The following is a 19,568-nucleotide window of genomic DNA, read 5'->3' on the forward strand; positions in this document are numbered from 1 at the left end:
TCTTTTTCTTTTATCTTCATTCCCATCTATTTCCACACTTACCTTACTATTCAAACCCATACCTTTCCTTTTATCTTTTTTCAGATAATACCTTTTTTAATTCCCTCCTTTTTGGAAGGGTCCTGGTTACTCTGTGTATCATTCTGCCATCACCCCATAGAGCTCCAAATACATAAAATAGGCACATGTAGCTGCTTGATAATTGTCCATAAATCAGTATTTAGAAAATAATACTTAGGGCAGAAGATTTTCTGCCATTTGTAGATGCATAAGTAAGAAGTCACATTTGACTGGAAAAGCTGATTATTTTAACCATTTTGCAGCACTATATGAATACATTATTATTTCATTATTTTGTTGTTACATGTAACAGCAGCTTTATAAAGGGGAATGTAGCAATTTTCTTTTTTTGGTCAGGTTTCTTCCAAATATGAGTTTCAAAATTTTTAGTAGTCACTCAGGTGTTTTAAAGTCAGAAGTGACCTGAGAAAATCCCCCAGGGTTAATTTTTTTAAAGCAGTTTTCCCTGTTAACATGTTTTCATAAGTTTGTAAATCTTATAATGTTATTTTGTTTAAAAATATTTTTTATAAAAGAGCCCAGACTGTTCTCATATGAGGTATTTGATATTCAAATTAAATTATTAAAGTATTAAATGAGATTTGGAAATGAGGTGTTGGAGATACAAATGGGCTGCTTCAGAAGCAGGCAGTACAGAAGAAGGCACTGAAATTCAGCTGCTGTTAGACCAACAGAGATAAAATTGAGCAAAGAGAAGAGAGAAAATGGGTGTTGAGGTCAAATCCCTGAGTGCTGCTGTGACATTGGACAGTTTGTGGCCATAGAGAAGCCGGTGGAATTTTTGAAGCTGGAGGTGGATAGTGTTTTCAAAGATGAAAATTCTGTCTATACTGGATGCTGTACAACTTGAGAGACTGAACCAAGAGTGGTTAATTTTAATAATAAAAACAAAAAGTAATGAGTCACCGTGCAGAAGCAGTAGAGATTACGCCATTTATGGAAAAGATTCTTGAGGTCCTGAGAGGCTGGCAAATAGAATAAAAATGATAGTTAATGAGTGGTCTTTATTATCAACAGTCAAGAAAAAGGTTGAAGAAGGTGTCAGAAGGAAAACAGAAAGAAAGGTGTTACTGTGAAAAATACTTGGAGTCCAATAAAAGTCTATTTTTAAAGTTGGTATTAATTTTCTGAGTACAGAAGTATTGCTGCTGATTTACCCAGTCATCTGAAGTCTTGCCAGCTCCATAGAGAAGGTGGAAAAGGAGCTAAGCCTCTTAGAAGCAGAGGAATCTAAAACTGAGGACAAAGATTTTAAGCTTTGGAAAGACCTTGGTATCACCTAATTTTCTTCTCTTCCTCTGAGAAAGATTAAGTCCACCTGTACCATTTGTGATTGATGTTTGCCTAGCAGCTCATAATAATAAAAATACTTGAAGACCTTCAGAAAAGAGGAGAAGGAAGCACTGAATATTTATTGCCACAATTTTGTGTTTTATTGAGAACATGTTTCCCTTTCTAACTCTTTTGACCTTTAGCTAATGTAATGCCTGTGCCCTCCAGTATAATTAATTGATAGGTTAGCTAGTCTCTTAATTTAAATCAGCTGCTAATGTTGGCATAGACTTCTACCTAGGGACCTATCCTGGACTTCCCTGATACCATAAATCTCTTCCTGCATACGTGATGCTGCTCTGTGCTGATTTTATAAGTTTCATATTGATATATATATATAGTATTTGGATAGATTGGTAGCAACATTCCTATATGCCCTGTCTGCACATTACAATAGGCAGTCTTCATCTGCCCTACCCAGCTGGTAGCTGTGGCATTGGCCAGATGATACAGTCACAATAAGAACTTCTGACTATCCTTGCTTTCCTATGGGAAGTAAATGTTCTTGGGCCCAGCTGGTTCTCACATTGGATCTTACAGCAGAGATCTGACTCACATCCATCACCTTGTAACATCAAAAGTACATAGAATAATCTCTTAATGTGGAAAATGGCAGTTTTAGTTGTGGAGTGCTGTTTACTGGGAATAAAATTAAGCTGTAAACTTACACTTTAAAATTACTTGTTTTTTAGACAAAGAAAAAAAATAAATCCAGCCTAGTTCTTTTGCAGTTAATTTATCTCATGCTGTATTTTTGCTTTTCTTCTCTTGGCATTTACCCATCGCAGACAGTGAGATACAACTGCGGCGAGACATGGTCTTCTGTCAGAGCCTGGTGGCCACAGTCTGTGCTTTTTCAGAGCAGCTAATGGTGGCCTTGAATCACATGTTTGACAACAACAAAGAATATGAAATGGAGACACTGGAAGCCAGCAGAAGATGGCTGGAACAGATAGCCAGTGCAGGTCTTCTCCTTAATTTCCAGTCCTTGCTGTCACCTAACCTGGTAAGACTCCTCATGTGGCATGCTTGGTCACAGTCTGTATTTGTTCCCTGAACCAGGGGCATGCTTAAACATTCCTAGTTATAAATGTGATTTTCTGTGTCCTTTGTGCTTATGTTGTAACTTAATTAGCTGCTATTAGGAAAATTGTGATTGAGTTGATTACAGATACGGGAAATGCTTGTTTGTGATACGGGAAATATGTTTTCCACAAAGATGTGATTATGTTTGAGTTAGCAGATTGTGAATTTACCCTTCACTCCCCACTGCTGTTGTACCTGTTCTCTAGGGTATTAAGCAATGCAAGATAAATAAAATTCCTAGTTTGGATAATTTTATCACTCCCTCCTGCAAAAAACAGTAAGGTTGTAGTAGTTGAAGGACTAGACATGCTAGTTTGTTTTGCTCCTGTCCTAGGGCAAATACTCATAGCCTGTCAGGATAATTGGAAATCTGCTATTTCTTCAAGACTTGGCAAAGAGCCATGGCTTAAAAAATAATTTAAAAAGGGACATGGGTTTGTAGTCCTCTAATCCCCAGTAACCCAAAGTGCTTCTTCAGGTATTTAAGCTGCTTCTCACACAAGACTGTTTCCTGCTAACCTGAAGGGCTGTGAAGCAGTCTAAATGGTCTACTCCATGGCAGTTTTCTCAGCCTCTGGAATTGCTCATGGAAAGTAACTGATTAGGTACATCCTACTGTATAGAAATTCATGCAAATAACAGACAATGTTCCTAGTATCAAAAGTCATCTTTCCTGGCCCTGTCTCTCTTGGCAGCAAATTGCTGAAAAGTTGACCTGGTAAACTTCAGAAGCAGAAGAGATCAATAAAAATAAAAGTATTTCTAAGTTACAATCATAGAGTATTAGTTCATTATATTATTGGAGAGCATCAACTTGAGCTGGTACGGACAACTGCGTCTCAGGTAGTTGAGGTACCTACATGGGCTTGTGTGGGACAGGTTATGTCAGGAGCAGGTATGCAGTTTAAAAACAGATAAAATCAATACCTGAGAGAAACAGGGAGTGTGTGAACAAAGCACAGGGGAGCTTGCATTCATGTCTTGAGTCTTGGATGCTTTTTAGCACTGTGCAGCACCAACAGGTCCCAGCACTGGAATCCTCAGAGTCAAGAGTAAATACAATTGCTGCCTGTCTTACAGTTTCCCATGTGTTTAGTTGTCATGTTATTGCAAAATAACTGACAGCAGCACAGAATACTTTTTTCCCCCCTCTTTTCTTTCAAGATTGTAGAGATCTCCTTTGTAGTGAAAATGCAGGCCACTTAGCTATTTTCATGTAATCAAATGCCAGCAGCATGCATTGTTGAATTGAAAAGAAAATTAAATTTAGTCTCTTCTGGCTGACTGTTCTTAACCAAGGGAAGAGTATTTAAAAGCAACTTTTTCAATACCTTTCCACCACTATTTTACTTACAAATAATCTGTGTTTTTTTAAACAAGGATATTTGAAGGAAATTACGCTCATTATGGCCAGAGTTCAGTAAAGAATGAGCAGTTGTGCAAAGATTCCCATGTCACTCAGTGGTTTTCAGGCTGTTTAGAACTGCTCTGTCCATAGAGACTTCATAAATGGAATCTGGAGACAAAATATTTCTTGCAGCTTTGCTTTTTCATGAATACAAGGAGGAATGCTATTTCACTATATAGAGCAGGGAAAATCATGTGTTTTTTGTTTTTTTCTATCTGCAATTCAGTAAGCTGTAGTTTATTCTCATTTTATAGGCAGCTACTTTATTGTTCTTTGTCTTCCTGCTGTTTCAGTTCTTAGAGGAGGAAAAATGCATGCCTCAAATTTCCATTTAGCTCTTGCTAACTAAAGGTGCTAGGGACAGATTGTATAAAGACTGGAATTACTTTAAGTGATTATTGATTTCTGCTATAATAGCTCTACATATTCAACTCAAGAGAATCATACTGGTAGATGACTATTTTCCCGTTTTAAAGGTTCAGTAAAGTGTCGTAAGAACTTAGGAATTGATTTCCTGAAGCTTTTTTTGAAAATTAGTCTGGGTCTCTTCAGCTTAGGAGTACACAGAGTGAGCCATAAGTGCAACTTAGAATATTGGCATACCTATATACTTAATTTGCATCTAGAGTTTTGTAAGTGAAGGTATCAAACATCCTGAGCTGTACTGATTCTGAGCTACTGGTTCAGTTACTGGTACTTAGAGTGGGTATGGTGAACTCTCATCTGTTGTTTACAAATGAAATGCTAGAAGTATGGCATTTTTAAAAGAAAGTAGCTAAAAAGAATTTGTTTTTCACATTGCTGTTAATTTACAAGAAAGACCTGGTGCTTGGACAAGCTTTTGAAGTTTGGTATCTTACATAAAGAATAATTACAGTGTTGTTTTATTAAAAACCATGAGAAGTAATGGTAGGTAATTAATTAATTTACTTTCTGAAATGATAACATTCATTTAATAATCTTGGACTAATAATAAAAAGGAAAGTGACAATAGAAAAAAAGATATTTACATTATCCAGGAGTTAATTAGGTTATACACTGCATCAGTTAAATGTTGTGCAACATTCTGTAGTTACTTTTATATCCTGCTCTCGTATTATTTCTGGTAGGGAAAACATCTGGATGAAATCACCATTTCACATTTTCTTTTGCCTTTTTTAGGCTGATGAGCAAGCCATGCTAGAAGATACATTGGTTGCACTGTTTGACTTGGAAAAAGTTACTTTTTACTTCAGACAATCAGAGCCAGAACCACTGGTTGCAAGTGAGTAATTACAATTAATCTGGGCTTTACCGTTCAGAAACATTTTCTGTATTTGTAGCATTTTTCTTTCCTCCACACAGGCAACATGATATAGTTTGGGATTATGGGGAATTATTAGATCTGTAGCTCTGCTAATATTCCTAGATTTCCTGAAGTTACAGCTAACATCAGTAACAGTTCAGAATCATTATCTCGCAATGGCAGTAACTTTGGGGGAAAAGCTGCTTAACTGAATTTCCCACTGGCAGTATGTGACTGCATCAGGAAAGTCCCTGGAAGATCTAGTTGTTATTGAGGAGTCATGTGTAAAATAAGCTTGAAGGTCTCAATAGAGAAATGCAACTGAGATAAGATGGAGAAGCATGAAAACATTGCATTTTGTTGCCTGAAAGACACAGCAAGTCTTGGAAGAGTTCCTTGAAAGGAGATGGCAAACACTATTAGGACAGCTAAAAATTGTGCAAGAAGCTTCCTGTGAGAGCTGCAGGCACAGACCATCATCAAGGTCCTGAACCCTTCCTCCCAAATACTTGCTCAGCTTGCAGGAAGGGACAGACTTCGCCATCTGCTGTTTTATAGCCTTCCCTCATTAATGTATTTTCAGCCAGTGAAGATTTTCTTGCAGTGAACTTTGTTTAGTGAGCAAAAAGCCCTCATTTTTTCTCAAGTCTAACCTCCTGGGAAGGGAGCAAAGCATGCCTGCTTCACATCAAGCTTTTCTGAAACAATTCCCTCGCTGGATTGAGGCCATACGTAAGAGAACTTCCGCAGTAACCAAAACCAGAAGACACAAAGCTGCTCTACAAAGCTGCCCATTCTCTGAAGAATTCAGTAGCACAGGGCTGGTAGTCAGGTAGGAATTAGCCCAAATGTGACCATTCTTATTTATGTATAATTCAAGTAAAGCCCCTGTTCAGAGTTTATCTTCAAAAGAAGCCCTGCAAATGGAGTTAGAGGAGAACCTCCTAAAGGGGAGTTAACCCTATGCCTATATAATGAATTTTTCACATTGCTGTATCTTTCAATTGAGGTGTCTGTGCTAGAGAAGAGGAAAAATAAATGGAAAGCCCATGTGTTCTAGGATTGCTATAAACTGTATGTTCTTTTAGTTTAAGGGCTACCACCACAGTGACCCTGCCTGTGGTTACAGAAGACAAGGAACTGGCAAATTTGTTTTTTCCATGAATGATTCTCCATAATCAATAAAAGAAAAAATAGTCCTTTTGTTATTACCAAAAAATACTGATAAGTGTTCCTTTGGAATCTTTTCCATTTAGGTATAAATTAGTTTATTCACACAGTATAAAAACTCCCTAATATCAATAACACAAATAACTAAATTTTCTTTTCACTGCTTTCAACTTGGAGACTTATGTATGGAAATGATACTTAAACAGGAAATACATACAAAGCTTAAATTGGACTAAGCTGACTTCCTCTGAGAGACTCAGCTAAAAGGGAAAATTTTATCACCTTTTCCTAATGGCCATTAATTTTTTATTATCTGGCATAATACACGCAATGTATGTTGGAGAATCACTAACTGCACAATGGTAGCGCTAGTTGCCCTGAACTCTACACCAATTGATGCATTATGACATTTAGCTTGTCAAAGTGTAATGAAACATGCCCTTACAGTTTTACGCATCCTACTGTAATACAGTTGTTTTCTCAGTGGAATCCTGATTTTTAACAACAGTTTAGTGAATAGGCTGGTAGCTACTGTATGTTTCTGAGGAGAATATGACTCTGTATATCACAGTGACCTATTACAGTTTGCACCAGAGGAAAGCATGGGATGTCCAAAGGTATCCTTCCAGCAATTTCAACCTATGCAGTGTATGTAGATGTTTCTGCAGATTTACAAGGGATACAAGCAGGGTGTTGCCAGCTGCATTATATACTTAGCATTTTGGCTGTCACTGAGAGGCTGGCAAAGGTGACAGTCACTGCATTTCTGTTTAACTACTTCCTGTTAAAGGATAGGCCAAAGGTGATCACAGCAACACTGAGGATAATGTAAAATACTGCATGTATTAGCTGTGTGTCTGCAGGGATTTTTTATCTAACCATGTGGATTTTGGGTGCAACAATTTCTGGAAAGAAATGTGTCATTGCTTTTAATGAAATAGTAACACTGGTTGTGTTCTTAGATGTACCAATCACATACCAAGCAGAAGGAAACCGGCAAACTCTGAAGGTTTACTTCTACCTTGATAGTTACCATTTTGAGCAGCTTCCTCAAAGGCTGAAGAACGGAGGGGGTTTTAAAATCCACCCAGTGCTTTTTTCACAAGGTAATTTGAGTTTTATTTCTTTCTCTACCCAGCTCTTTCATGCAATATTTAACTCTCTTTAAACCCGTACTTAATAATTTTGATTTAAATCCTTTTTTACTATAAGGGCACAAAGCTTGTAATTAAATACATTGTTTAATGTGAGCATTTACATTTCTAAGTTTATACTGAAAGGGTGCTACAGAATTAATTTTGCAGATTTTTTTTCCCTTTCTGTTTCTAATAGCCCCAAATATTTGAGTCCTAGGATAAGCATCTTTACAGTCAGCTAAAGAAAAAGGAGAATGATTCATTCCAGTGTTAGATCTGCTTAATATTTTTCATTAATATAGAATATTTCTTCTTTATCATACCAAATATCTCTTATTTTCAAGGATCCTCCTCCAAAATAGTCTGTTAGATGCCAAGAATAAGAAGTCCTGGATAAGAAGTTAAATCCTAGTATTCAAATAATTGTTTTGGGTTTTTTTTCCTCATTAGGGAGTAAATGGGTTTCTATTTTTTACTTCTTTCCTATGAGGTTTGGCTGAGCTGCCATCAAACTAACTCAGTAGATCCCCATCTTTAACTGAAATTTATTAGCTACAAATCTAGAAATCTTATGCAAGTTCTTCTATGAAGTGAATTCTTGCTTCCCAAGCTTAACAGAGGTCAGCTGTTTCCCACCTAAAATACAATGGTTTACAATGTTTTCAAATGGAAATTTAGAAAATCATGTTTTTTGAATACTTTATAAGGGGCCCTAGTAAGTACACATCAGTCTGTTTATCTCTGTGTTACTCTAATCTGTGTTGCATAGCTCCATGCCTAAAATTACAAGTCTCTACATTTGCAGGATTTGGACTTCAGACATTTAAAAAACTTTAAAAATATTTACTCAGTCTATATTATGTGTCCCTTCACTTGTAAAAACAGTTTTGTGCAACCAGATATTTAAGAGTATACATTCAAAAGAATCCTGATTTCCAGGATTCGGTGAGAATGTTAAGCTATTGCTCTTGACATTCAGTTTTCTCTATTTCCTATGGTAGAATTAAGATCTCAGCAACAAATAAGCTTAATTAGAAGACACTTTGTTTAAAATAAAATTTAAATTTACTTAAAATTGCTACTTAGTCTTTTGATTATGCAGGATTTTTTAATTTTTTAGTTTTTCGTAGAATCCTAGAGTAATCAGATTGGAAGGAACCTCAAGAGGTCTCTAGTCCAACCTCCTGCTCATAGTATCTTCAGCTGTGAAATCAGACTAAGTTGCTCAGGTGTTTATCAAGTAGAAAAATACCCAAGGATAGAAACAACCTCTTGGGTAACATGTTCCTCTACTTGACTGCCTAAGGTTGAAAAAGTGTTTTCTTCCTGTCTAGTTGGAGCATCTCTTGTTGCAGGTTATGTCCATTGACTCCTGCCAGCCTGCACCATTGTCAAGAGTCTGGCTCTGTCTCCTGATTGATCTCCTGGTAGCTAATGGCACCTGGCGTGTAGGTGCCCCCCGAAGTTATCACTTGTACAGGCTGAACAAACTTAAGTCCCTCAACTTCTCCTCACAGAGCGTGTGCTCCACCAGTGACTGTCTTGATTGCCCTCTACTCAGCTCTTTCCAGCTGATCAACAGCTTTTGTACTGTGAAACCTAAAACTGGACACAATATTCAAGATGCTATCCAGTGCGTGTTGAGTGAAGTGAGGAAAAGCATTTTTTTCAGTTTACTGGCCATGCTTACGTTAATACCGTTTAGGTTGCTCTTGGTCATCTGGGTTGCCAGAGAACACTTCAGGCTCTTGTTCAGCTTGCTGTCTAACATCACCTTGAAGTCCTTCTCAGCAGCTGCTCTTTAGGCTCTACCTTCCCAGGTGCAGGACTTGACATTTGTCCTTGTTCAGTTTCATAAGGCTGTTCTTGGCCCATTCCTCCATGCTGTCTTGGTCCCTCTCTAGGTGGCCCTGCACTTGAGTACACCCACTGCTTCTGCTGATTTGGTTTCGGCTGTAAACTTCTCATACCTCCTTCAGGCCAGTGATAAAGATAGTGAACAAGATAGATCCGTGTTGTATTCTGCTTGCAATGGAGCACTCTGCAGACCATGTCCCATTAGGCATTGCCCTTTGAGCCTGCCCATCCATCCAGGTTTTTGTCCAATTCAGTTGTCTGTGCATTCAGACTATAATATCCTAACTTGGAAGACATGCTTGTGAGGAAAGCTTCCTTACAAATGAGCTTCCTAATATATTAGAAAAACGTTAAATCCTTCAAAAAGGGGAGAGCCAGAGCACACAGTGTGGGATTCACTGCTGGCACCCGTGATAATGGTCCCTGTGGTGCCTATAGAGGCAGAACTGTGTGCTCCAGCCTGTCCCAATAGATGACTGAGTTTCCTGGTTGAGCAGTCTAATTGGATAATAAAACCATCTTTATGCCAGTAAAATAAGCAGTATGGCTTATTAACTCTGTTTTCACCAACATGCTATTATAAATGGAGTTCAACAGATATTTTTGTGGGGGCTGTCTGGTGTGGCTTAGCACCAAGGAAGTTAAGAAGCAAGTCTGACAGTTGAAATTGAATATTTTTGGCACGTAAGTAGAATTACAAACTCTGAAAGTGCGGAAGGGGAGCGCAATTTGCATGTTCTTTCCCAATGAATGAATTATTTATTAACTGGTCATAATAAGCAGTACAAGCAGAATTAATATTCTGTGAGCAGCTGAAGCTGTAAGACGGCAGCATGTTGCCATCAGAACTCTGCTTATTGCTTTCATTTTCTGATAGGGTGATGAATTCTTAGAATGTGTTTGGATTATTAAAGTGGCAGTATTCCTAACTGTAAAACCTTTAATGCTACTTCCCAAAAATCTGTTTCAACAAGACCTTGTGTTTTATCATAACGTTGACCTCTTAATGTGAAGGAATTGATTTTCCCAGTCCAAATTTTCATGAGAACCTTTCAAACAGTTGATTTGACTCGGCTAAAGGAAAGGTTAAATTTCCCTAAGTGTCTAAATTAAAGGAGCTAGGGGAATGCTGGAATGCTTTTTTTGTTCAGTTTTGTTGGGAAGAGCACCTCAAAATGGAATAGAAGTGTGTTCTTTTTTCCCCTCTTTTCAATTTATGTGCAAGGATCATATGAGGATAAAGATCCTTCCTTTAATGGAAGTTTTTATTTAGTCCCTGAGTTCTTGTAGCAGTATTCATCCTTGCTTTGCTGAAGTGAATATAATAAAGGTGAATATAGTCAATTATTTGACTTTAGAAACTTACCTGGTCCCTGAAAAGGAGCTTAGAGGGTATTTTCAGAGATCTAGAGAAGTTTTCTTTGCTTGGTCCAGAAAGCATTCACATTTTCAGAGAGAGAATAACTAGAGTCTCAAGTGCTCTACGTATCCCAAAATCAGGCTTTGTAAGAAGTTGTTAGGTTCCCTTCTGTGAATGTAGCTGGTACATTAATCCTTTCTTTCCTCTACCCCAGCTCATTCTACTGTTTTCTTCCAGGATGTATCAGAACTAAAAGTCACATTTACATTCATAGGGCCAGAGTACCTTAACTAGAGCATGGAACTCAAAGTAGCACTCTCCTTTGTATTTTCCACATAGCAAGAGATACACTTTTTCTTGTAAAATCTTAAAGAGAGATCTGTATGAATTTGATGACATATGGAAACAGCTCAGCAATCCACAGTGGGGTAACAGCCTCAAGGTTAAAAGTAATTCACTAGTATGTGAACAAAGCTACAAAGAAAGTGAATACTAAATATTTCATAATGATTTTTCTCTTCTCCATTCTCCTTTCTCTTTTCACAGCACTGGAGAGCATGGAGGGATATTATTACAGAGACAGTGTCTCAGTAGAAGAATTTCAAGCTCAGATTAATGCAGCCTCACTAGAAAAAGTCAAGCAATATAACCAGAAACTACGGTGGGTAATAAACCAACAATCCCGAGACTGGTTTACAAAGTTTTGCTTTTCAGCCCAGTTTCTATGACACATCTTTGTGCTGAAGTGCTTAGTATGGTGGTTGTTTTTTCGGTGCATGGTTGAGTAAGATCCAAGATTCGTGGTTTTGATTTCTGCACTGTAATTTTTTAAGAAATTGTTTTCCAATGAAAGCTATAGTTGCGATTGCCTCCAGGCCATTGTAGTAATGCACATAGAAAATTAAATGTCTACTTGATCACAAATAGATTATCAGAACTGTTAAACATTATGATCTGATTTTGCAGATCATATTTACCCAATTTCTACAGAACAGGACTTAAAAATAGTGTTGTTTTCCTCAAGGCTGAGCATCTTCCTCCCTTACGTTCACCTTACTAATGGGAACAAAACCATATTTGGGTACTTATATCAGCTTTGTGTGTGGGTTACAGAGTGCATACTCACCAGTATAGGTAAGGTTTAAGCAGCTGTGTATTTCTGTTTCATTAAGAAGTTTTACATAAAGCCAGAATTTCTGGTATACAAAATAAGCAACTAGTTATGAAGTAAAATAATGACAAGTCACTCTTGCATTTCACTGTACCTGTAAGTACACTGAGTACACTTAACTGAGCATAAGTTCAAGAAAAAGAGTGCAAAAAACTGCAGTAAAATCACATCTATCCACTTTAAAAAATGTTGAATCAGATGGAAACACTGTCATTTAACTAGAACTGTTTGGCGACTTTTAAAAGCAGCAGAGAACAGGACATAAGAGGTTAAGGACAGTGGAGAAGGGGAAAGAGGATAAATGAGGGTCTTTATTTCTAATTCCTTCACCTATTGGCCCACTCCTGTCTTTGTAAGGTTTTCTTCATGGATCTTGCAAAAGTATATCACTAATGTGTATCGAAGCAGTAGACCTACTAGATTCTGTTTTAATCTAGGTAGTACTGTAGCAAAAGTGATTTGAAAGCCATATGTATTCTATGAATACTGTTTATTTCATTCTTTGGTGACATCTCTTGTCAGTGCACTTCTATGTTAATGACAAATATAGTATTTACTTAGTCTGTTTTCCACCTTCTTGTATTAGTACTTCCTACATGGATAAAAAAAGTTCCTCCTGAGTATTTATTTGACAAGGCTTCTGTTAAAAATCAGTTTTACAGAAAGCTTTGGTCATGCCAGTATTTGTCCCCGATCAAGTCAGCCAGTGTTGGAGAGAGATTGCTGTCAGTTGGACAAGACAAGACTTTTTGTGCTGTTTTTTTTCTATAAATAGGCCAAATTTATCTCCCATGAAAATCCTTTAAAAGAAATTCTTCCTGACTTTATGCTCTGGTGTTCCCTGACCTTGCTTACCTCGTGTGTTAGGACCTCCATTCATTCTGTGGCTTTAATGAGGTACATTCCTCTCACAGTGTTGTGACTCAGCTCTGATCAATTGCTAACCTCCAAGGCCTAGTTTTACAAGAAGTTACTGTGAAAAGTTAGCATGCAACAAAAACTGCCATAAGTAGCTCTGTGGATTTTTTTTCCAGCCATCTAATGTCTGATGAGAACATTCAGTAATTGATTTTTTAGTTGTTTTTTGATTTCTGGTGAACTCTACCCATTTCTTAAATGAGACAAACAGCTTCAGGAATTCACTCGCATAATGTGAAGAGGAAAAAGAGAAAAGCAGATGCTTTGTTCTTGTTCTGCCATTTACTAGCCTGTGTAGGTGTTTGGCCAGGAAAACCTAATAAAGTAACTGTAGCAGAAAAGATATTAACATTTGGATTATGGCTCTATAGAAGAAAAAAATAATTAAGTGGAATATTCCCTAGAAACATACTCAAGTGCAGTAATGTGATCTTGAACTCTTCATGGAAGAAACCCTCTGTTCAGAACCACCTAATCAGTAAGAAATCATTCAAGATGCAATCCATAAACCATTCTTTCTCCATAGAAAAGGAATGCATTGCTTGTTCATGCAATGACCATCTGATGATCATCTTATAATTGCTGCATTGCTACAGCCGCAGCAAACAAATGGGAGCAACAGTCAAGGAAAAAGTAGTGGGAGAAGAGGAGAGAGACTAGTGGGAATGAAACTATTGGTTGGCACTGACACAGAAGCCAAGCCACCTATTGATGAGAACTCTTGATAAAAGTTCAGCTTCTCTTATTCCTGATTCTTTTAGATACTAATGCTCTAATAATGTGAAACAGGCGAAACCACTTTGCTGTGTATGGTCTCATTTGCAAAGAGATGTTGGCCTAACTTGGGATGTATCCAGGCAGGACAGTAAAACTAAAAATGAATAGTACCTTTGCTCAGCTACCTCTTAATTTCTTGTAGTAAAGTCTTTTTAAAGCTTGAATACATAGAGGAATGTGGTGTCTTTTGCATGACAAATCTGATGTGTACCTTCTAAGAACTAATTTAGAAATTATTTCTTTGAATGGATCAAGAGCTATATTAGAATATTTTTAGTGGATTTCTGGAAAGATAACCATTATCCATGATATAAAGCCAAGAAGCTGAATTCTTGCTTTTATAGCAAAATTCATGTGTAACTATGGAACTGTGACCAGGTTTTCCACAGTATCAGAAGTAATACTATAAATCCAGGTGCAAAATTGTCCTCCTTGACACTGATTTGAGCATCATAAGAGCTTCTGTCTTTCATGGTTCTTGCTTTGGGCCTTTTGCAAATACTACCTCAACTATAAAATAGTAATGATAAGATTATCATTTTTATGAAAATGCATGGAAGACAGTTGAAAATAGGCTATAGAATTTCATGCTTATGTGGAATGGAGAGAATGTCCCTCCATCTTCTGTAATAGATTTAACCCTAACTATTTTAATCTAATTAATAATAAAAGGGGACTTTTATTCTGCAGCCAGATAAAGCTGAGGTTTTCTACAATTTCTGAGGCAAAATCCTCTACCCTAGCAATATGTAGGAAGTCCCTTATTGGAATAAAGATGGTATTTTAAAAAGAAACCAAACAACCAATACCTAGTTTATGAAATTTCTGAAACTGCTGGGAAGTCTTCAGCATCTGGCCCACAATTATTCTTAAACATGCTGGATTTCTTTTTCACAGAAAGCTGCATTGCACTTTTGTAGTTCACCAGTTCTGTTTCTCTGACATTGATAAAGAAAATAAAGTTATTCTCAAATTCTGTTTGCAAGTTGAGCTGGTGCTAATAGTTGCCAGCAATGTAAATTTCACCTCATCAAATTGTTTGCTAATGAGAAACATGCAGTACAACCAAATGAAAGTAATTAGGTCAGCAAAGATTGCAAAGATCTTTATTACTATGTATTTGATAGCTCAGCAGTTGTCTTCTAATTTAGAAGCAGACCAGAAAGAACCTGTCTATCTGACCTGTACAAAGGCTGATGTTAAGTGAGGCCATTCTGTGTTCTCCTGCCTCCTCCCATTCTTCCATGTCTTTTTCTTTGGTACTCCTTGCCAATCTAATAGGCTTTTTCCATCCCAGATCAATCCTTTTGCTTTTACTGATACCAGTGACCATTTTGTTTCAGGTACGCAGGGCACAATGGTATTTGAATCCATAGCTACTACAAATGCTGATAGGAATAATGAAAACTCAAAAATATGCTGTATTTGCTTGGACTGCTTGGTTGATTAAAGTGTTCTTTTGCAAATCTTGAATCATGTAATTGTAAAAGCATGAGGGTAAACTTTAATTGTAATTTTGGAAGCATTGCTGCTTTACAAATAATTTAGTTAAAATATGTTCTGTTCTTTGAATATGATTTTTATATTTGTAAAGGTCTCTTTTCTGCAGAGAGAAACTTAGTATGGTAGTTATCCTTATGTTTCATAGAAATAAAACTTGTGGTCATTACTGTAGTCAAAAGTCTGGTTTCAACACAGGCCTTTTGGCAGCTGAGGCAGACCCTGAGAGATAGGTTAGCTGAGTGGCCATAACTCAGCCAATCCTTGGGCTAAATAGTGACTTTAAGATAAAACATTTAGTTGGATAGGAGAACAGTTTTTATTCTCAGAGGAAGGAGCTTTTGGATTAGTTTCCTGCAAAAAGTAAGCCACTTTTTAAAAAATGGTCCTCAATGAGTATAGGAATGACAAGTGTTGCAATGTTCATCCAAGTTATCAGATGTTTGGACTTGATGGCCTAGGATGAGGCTTTCAATCTAGAGCAGTAGGGAAGCTTGCTTTTCCAGTCTTCTTTTCTTCTGATATTTTATCAGATTAGTTTTTTTTTCCTCTGCAAATTCTCTTTCTGGGAAAAAAATTTATCCCTTCTATGACATTGTATTAAAATGCAGTTTTCTACAGGTGCTCATGGTCAGCTTCTTATCAGGAAAGTCCAGGCATATCTGCTCTTTGAGAGTTTTCTTCTGGATGTGTCTATACACACAAAAGGTGTATCTCAAAGGCAGAGAAGATGATCAGGACATAGATCATTCAGTGGGTGTGGGACTGTGGCTGTACCAAGTGTGCTTCCAGCTTCTGGGTCTCTGCAGTACACTTCCGTGCACATTGCTGTCTGCAAGAAATAACTATGGTGGAATACGGTGCCTAAAGCTGCACATAAATATACCTGTTTGGATTGCAAAAGTGTTTATGCAGAGAGTTTTTAGCTGGCTTTAGATTCATAAGCATTTTAATGCCTCTTCTGCACCTTTGCTTGCATTTAGATATCTAAATACCTTTAAAATTTGGTTCCCGATAATATGGAGGCTTGGATTGTGAATATTCAGAGGGAAATAAGCAAAACAACAGATGAAGGTGATGTTAGGAGAGCTCCACTTTCCCATAACTTTTATTTTACCCTCAGCATGGCACTTCCATGTGATACCCCTGACTATATGTTGACCCAGTTCTTCACTCCAAGATCGGATCATGCTGTGGGAAAGACAGTTGAGGATTGCTATCCATCCTGGCTACTGGTGTGGGTGCTAATTAGCACAGTGTAGCAATTAACTTGTCTGTACAGCTATAGACAAAGAAGGTCTGGAAGAAATGTTCCTTCCTTCCTGACTACCATTCTGTGTGATTTGGAGCTATTCTTTGAAGTCAGCTGTGTCCAGGTTTATTGGCAGCTATTTTGTAGCCTGCTGTACAGCTGTAATAGAAGAAAAATTAAAGCAAGCAGTAAAGGGAAAAGGCCATTTTTTGTGTGGTTTTGTTGTTTTTTTTTCCCCCGCTATGTTGGTGCTTTCTTAGATTTCATTTTAGGAGGTAAATGCAAATCTGTTATGCTAAGGAAGCAATTATAATCAGTGAATCTAATGACAAATGATTTAGCTAACTACCCTCATTACATTGAACATCTGATTATGTTGAATGTAGTATTTGTCATTTTAAAATGTTTCGTTTACAATCTAACTTCAAACAGTTTCTCCGTCTGAAGGCTTCTGTATTTATTTTATGGCATAAGTAGCCCTCCACAGAATAATGGCATATTTAATTTAATTCTTTATCCAAGGATGTTATAATCCGTGAGGTTTTCATGTTGTTGGGTTTTCTTGTTTCTTTTAATCTTTAAAAAGACAAGAAAAGGAAACTATTTCTGCCCCTAGAATTTATGTAAGCACGGAACAAAATCTGTCTGAGGAATATAACATCTTTTTTATTTATACACACGTATACATGCATAGCAGCCTCGCAAGCTGCAGGCTTCTTGGCAGGCTGATGTTTTCTGTATCCTGTATAATTTAGTCAAGGCAGAAAATAGATGTGATGGCACTCATGGCTTCAGGCTGAACTAAAGTTCTCTAATAGTTGCTTTTGTTTAAATGTGATACAATGACATGAAGGACATACCCATTTAGAGATAATTACTGTGAAGGAAAGAGCTTGTCTGTCTCTGGAACAAACTGATGGGTCCTCAAGACAGTACCCACATTAACACAAAGACCAGATCATATACCAATTCTACTAAGAAATGAATTAAAATCCACCTTAAAGCCGGCACGTTCCTTCCCCCATGGTTTCCAGTGGAAAGGTTTTCCAAACCAAATTGCTCATGCGGTTAAGAAGCTTATACTGTTTGTCATTGCTTTATGTTTGAAAAAGCAACAGTAAAACTGGACTACAATGCTAGATATTCAATTTTATCATGTAGTCCATATGACTATAAAAATCAGAAATCTAATGCCTTTTGGTTTTTTAAGATGTGGTTACAAATGAACTAGATACTTGTGGCTGAACTCTCTAAATGAAAAATCTCCCTGAAGGAGAGGTTGAAAATTCAGCCTTCATTCTGAAGGACATAACAAGGAAATAATAGCTAAATTTGTCTCCTGATGAACTTAATGAGAATCATTTTAGGTAGAATAGAAATTAAGATGCATTGCAAGAACGGAGAGAGAATAGAGAGATCCTGGACAAAATAAATTAAATTTGTCTAGCTGGTCTAAAAGACATTGCCAGCTGGCTTGAATTTAGCACTGTTATGTTGGTTTTTCTTCTTCCAGCACTATGCTCTTTCTGTGAGTGTAAATTCATTGTTTCTTTAGACTTTTAACAAAGTATAACCAGTATTCAGTATATGTAGTGTTCTGAAATTGAAAATATGTGTCTTGTATATACTGAGTATTTGCTCATGAGGTGGAAATCTGTTTCATTCTGCTTTTTTTATCCTCTGCAAATGCAGAGAACATGTATCTGCAGTCATCAGAGGTGGAGCCTTTTCTTTCACTCCTGGTCACTGATAGGAATCCAGCCCAAGCCTGTAGCTTGTGTAGCTTGTAGCTTTAGCAGAAACCCTGACCACCCAATGACTATTTGGCATGTTGTCTTTTTGAACAGTGTGTTCCATGTCTGGAATATCAGGAGCCAAAAAGGAGACATCTACTGTCTGAAAGGCAAATGTGGAAACAATTAGTTAGTACTAATGGGTTCAGTGTGGAATTGGCTTTTTGGATAATGATGGGAGAAGCAGGAGGGCAGCTGTAACTGGCCTGTGGCCCAAGAACTTCCCTTTCACATCACAAATAGGATAGTTTCAGGTGATCTTGGAAGTAGGTAGGTATGGTGGAGGCTGGATTCCTGGAAAAATAGGGTTTAAAACATAGCATGTGAACAGTTGACACTGTTACATAGAGCAAATGGTATCTTTTTTTCTTGGTTTTTTTTTTTTTTTTTTCATTCATTACTTTCTGTCTTCAGATTTCTATATGCACATTTCTATGATCCCCTGCTTTTGTGTTTATAAAGGTTTGAGAGTAGGGCTGTGATGTGCCTGCAATGGATACTTTGTACTACAGAAACAAGTGAATTAAATGTATTTATGAATGCATGTGCATTCACATGTGTATAATATGTGCATTATACACTTGCCCACAGGTACAGTTAACAACCAGATGGCAGAACACAAGTTGTAACTAAAGAAATACAAAAGTATGTGTGCATATATATGCAAATACACACAGTTATTATTTATGTCATAAATACATTTCTAGTTTGAGCTGAAGAAAATTATTTGGAACACTAATTGTAACACGTCCTGACTCTCCACTTCTGTAGTGATGTGTCCTTTGCCATGTTGTTGGTCTTCAGATTTCTATATGCACATTTCTATGATCCCCTGCTTTTGTGTTTATAAAGGTTTGAGAGTAGGGCTGTGATGTGCCTGCAATGGATACTTTGTACTACAGAAACAAGTGAATTAAATGTATTTATGAATGCATGTGCATTCACATGTGTATAATATGTGCATTATACACTTGCCCACAGGTACAGTTAACAACCAGATGGCAGAACACAAGTTGTAACTAAAGAAATACAAAAGTATGTGTGCATATATATGCAAATACACACAGTTATTATTTATGTCATAAATACATTTCTAGTTTGAGCTGAAGAAAATTATTTGGAACACTAATTGTAACACGTCCTGACTCTCCACTTCTGTAGTGATGTGTCCTTTGCCATGTTGTTGACTGTGCTTATCTACATGATCTTGAATATTTTGTGACCAAGGGATTGAAAATTAAGTAGAATTAAAGTATATTTCCATCCTTCTGAATACAGTATGAATTTATTTGGATGTATGCCATAGTGATGAACAAAATATAAAGGACTTAATTCTTGTCTGCTGTAATATCAAAGGAAAACATTTCTAGAGCAGAACTCCCAACTTTCCTTTGTTTATTGCCATAACCCAAATACCTGCCCTCCCCCCCCCCCCCCCCCCC

The 19,568-nt window shown here is 37.1% G+C and overlaps 1 protein-coding gene across 1 annotated transcript in view; it reads left to right on the plus strand.

The window, feature by feature from the left end:
* PREX2 (phosphatidylinositol-3,4,5-trisphosphate-dependent Rac exchange factor 2) overlaps positions 1–19,568 on the plus strand; it is a 182,658-nt gene that overhangs the window by 133,628 nt on the left and 29,462 nt on the right. The window contains exons 34-37 of the mRNA XM_009995562.1: positions 2,202–2,419; positions 5,069–5,171; positions 7,325–7,468; positions 11,262–11,376. Of these exons, the coding sequence (XP_009993864.1) occupies positions 2,202–2,419; positions 5,069–5,171; positions 7,325–7,468; positions 11,262–11,376 (580 nt within the window). The remainder of the gene's footprint in view (positions 1–2,201; positions 2,420–5,068; positions 5,172–7,324; positions 7,469–11,261; positions 11,377–19,568) is intronic.

The sequence above is a fragment of the Chaetura pelagica genome, unplaced genomic scaffold (assembly GCF_000747805.2).
Source record: "Chaetura pelagica isolate M959 unplaced genomic scaffold, ChaPel_1.0 scaffold83, whole genome shotgun sequence".
In the NCBI taxonomy this organism is placed as follows: domain Eukaryota; kingdom Metazoa; phylum Chordata; class Aves; order Apodiformes; family Apodidae; genus Chaetura; species Chaetura pelagica.